Source organism: Dendrobium catenatum, unplaced genomic scaffold, assembly GCF_001605985.2.
Source record: "Dendrobium catenatum unplaced genomic scaffold, ASM160598v2 original_scaffold_76759, whole genome shotgun sequence".
NCBI classification, from domain to species: Eukaryota; Viridiplantae; Streptophyta; class Magnoliopsida; order Asparagales; family Orchidaceae; genus Dendrobium; species Dendrobium catenatum.
The window spans coordinates 1048368-1051754 of NW_021395205.1; the positions used below are offsets into that span (position 1 = coordinate 1048368).

The window sequence follows — 3387 nt, forward strand, 5'->3', positions numbered from 1 at the left end:
TTTATTATCATGATCTCTATTTGATCATGCCTTCATTATCAAGACCATGATCGCTATTGCATCACATGTCTTGCCATAAACATGATATCCATTCAATTATTTGTCTTTCCACAATTAAAATCTTTGTTCGATCACATGTCTTGTTGCATTCATGATATGTGTTTGACTATATACATCTTGCTATGATTACAATATACATTCGGTCATGCCTGTTTGGCCAAAATCACAATCTCCATTTGACTGTATGCATTTTATTTTAATCATAATATCTATTCGATCACATAGTTGTCGTGATCATGATCTCTACTTGATTCCATTTATCATTGCAATCATTTATGCTTTATTCATAATATATTTATTATATTATATAATAATATATATATATATATATATATATATTATATATATATATAATATTATATAAATTTATTATCAGATTATTTATACTATTATATATATTAATAATTAATTTTAATGTTCTTTTCTTCAGAAACAAATATAAAAGAGGTAAGTACATGATTTAAATAAAAAACTACTCAATATACCTAAATAATTGTCCAATAAATATGAAAAATTTCGATTATATATCCAAAAATATTCATATTACTTGTGGATAACAAAGATTAAGATATTCAATTCATGAAAGTGATGGTGTAAACCAAATTGATGGAGGCCAATTAGTCCGTGAATATGGGCGAATGATATACTGAAAGCGATCGTTGTAAAGATCAAAAAGACCAACATCACAATCAACAAAACCTGCAAACATGTTGCTAGAATGATCGGCAAAATATATGCAGTTTGGTTTAATTCCGGTAGCAACCTTGTGATGCAAAGAAAATGTCTGATTACAACCCACAAAAAAGGAGTATTCCTCAAGATCATTGACGGGGATCCATTGGGAGTAAGAAGAAGAAGAAGAAGTAACAACAGCCGGCGCAATCTTGGAAACAAAGAATGTCATCGTTCTCGCATTATAGGGATTATTAGAAGTAATATCAATCACCCTCTCTATTCTTAGAAGCGTTCCTGACAAAAAGGCAATATAGTACATACAATCAAAGTGTGCGGTGCGATAGCATGAATTGGGTATATTCGGGGAGATCAATTCAACATTTTGTCCATTGAGGTCAAAAGCAAGCACCATAGAACAATTTGTGATTGCATAAAATATTTGATTTTCTTCATGATAGTAAACATCCTCAAATTGCTCATCATCCTCTTGGCTGTAAGGAGATAATTGTGGCCCAAGAACCCAAGTTAGAGCTTCTAACTTTGCCAAAGCAAGCTCTTTTTTAATGCCATAGATAACAACAACAGTTCCAGTGGAGTCATTAGAGGATACAATGATCTTATGAAAATATATATCACGTAAGTTGTCAGTCATAATGTCAAAGAAAGTTTCATTGCCCAAAATCCTGACGGAGCCATGATCAGGAGAATATTGTACCTCAATCAAGGTGAAAAGTGATGGGAGTGATATTTCAGCCTTTGTGACAGGGTTGAAGAGGCGAGGCTGTAGATCAATTTTATCAATGGTCACAAGCCATCCATCATTGGAGCCAAAACAACGGCGGCCATAGTTGTGGCTACCAAAGGAGGAGAAGCGACGATGGTAGCTGACGACAACTTCTTCTTCTTCTATGGTAAGTTCGTGGAAGGTGAGTGTGTTGGAGACCTCTTCGTCATCATTGGAAAGGAGAAACCATGGGGAGGGACAACATTGAAATCCAATGAGTGCATAGTTGGCAAGAGGGAAATTCCATGATGTGCATACAATTGATAATCGGACTAAGTCTACAATGGACAAGTGCGATGAGATGCAACAAAGGAGATCTATGGGGAGATCAGACCATGCCATAATATTATTGTTTTTGTGGTGGCAAATGGAGGAAAGGAGCTGTGGTACCTTCCAACACTACCACGCTCGGAAAAAAATTAGTAAGAGTTGGAATCAAATATGCAATCTTTGTTAGAGATATAAATATGTGGAATAGAATAAGTATTTGTGGCAAATATTAAAGTGCATTAAATTTTCTTCTCATTTGGGGCTAATGAAATTGGCCAACTAGCATTATCCATACATAGAATAGGGTTCAAAATTCAAGTCATAAAAATTAAATTTGTTATTTAAAATTTTATTTATTTCTAAATTAAAATTTATCTTTTATTGTATGCGGTTTATTAAGTGATTGAATTTGTGTAAAAATTTAGCATTGTTTTAAGAGGTCTCGAAACGATTATTCTTAAATATATAAATGAGTGGAAGATAAGAAAACATATATTGTATATGTGTTACCGCATAAAAAAGTATTTATTTACAATAATTATATTATTTCATTTTACAAAATATATTTGGTATCTTAAAGGCTCTTTCATTAGGTTGGAAATAGTTTGTTTTTAATAATATTATAAATTAATAAAATTTTTGATCAATTTAGTTCATATAACAAAAATTATATATTATGTACATAAAATTTTCTTATTTTAGTAATATGGAAACCATTTAACGATTTTGATTAAAATAGATCCCATTGCATATCTTGTTTCCTCTAAAGATGGAAGGAAAAATGAACAAAGATTAAAAAAGAAATCACATTTGTCTTTTCCACCCTTCTTCTTCCTCCCTCCTCGCCATTAGAGTCTAGACAAAACTTCTTCTCTGAATCAAATTCATCTTCATCAAAGAAATATTTAAAAATATGTGCAAAATCTTGCCTTTGAGAACTTTAAAATTATTTTGAATGCTTTTTGTTCACTAATTTGAAAAGTTTTCAACAATATGCGATCAAATTTTTTATGTTTATATTATGGATTTATTTGAAGGTTTGATTATTTAAAATGTATGCTAAAATAGCATGGCTTTGAGCTTACTTCTTTATTATTTAATCCATCATGAAGATTGTCAAAAAATTTGACTCTAAACCACACCTTTCATCTCGCGTATATGGGATCGTTTCATCTCATGTTGATGATTCTCCTTAGCAACACAAACTATAATATTAAAAACAGACTTATAATTCAAAAATATTTATGTTACATGCTTAGCAAAGATTAAGGTAAACAATTTATGAAACTGATGGTTTAAACCAAATTGAAGGGGGCCAATTAGGCTGTGAATCTGAGTCAAGGAAATAATGAAATTGTTCACTGTGAAGATAAAAAAACCCAGCATCCCGATCAACATACTCTGGCAACATGTCGCTCAAATGATCGGCAAAGTATATACATTTTGGTATAATTCCAGGAGCAAGTGTGTGATGCAAGGAAAAAGTTTGATTACATCCCACAAACAATGAGCAACCCCCTAGATCTTTAACGGGGATCCAATGAGATGAAGAACAAGAAGCGATAGCAGTCGGCACAAACTTGGAAACAAAGATACCC

The 3387-nt window shown here is 31.9% G+C and overlaps 1 protein-coding gene across 1 annotated transcript; it reads right to left on the reverse strand.

Moving 5' to 3' along the window:
- Window positions 1-637: 637 nt before the first annotated feature.
- Window positions 638-1861, reverse strand: LOC110095548. Its single transcript, XM_020821144.1, has one exon. The coding sequence runs from the start codon at window positions 1859-1861 to the stop codon at window positions 638-640; it is 1224 nt and encodes a 407-aa protein (XP_020676803.1).
- Between the last annotated feature and the right edge of the window lie 1526 nt (window positions 1862-3387).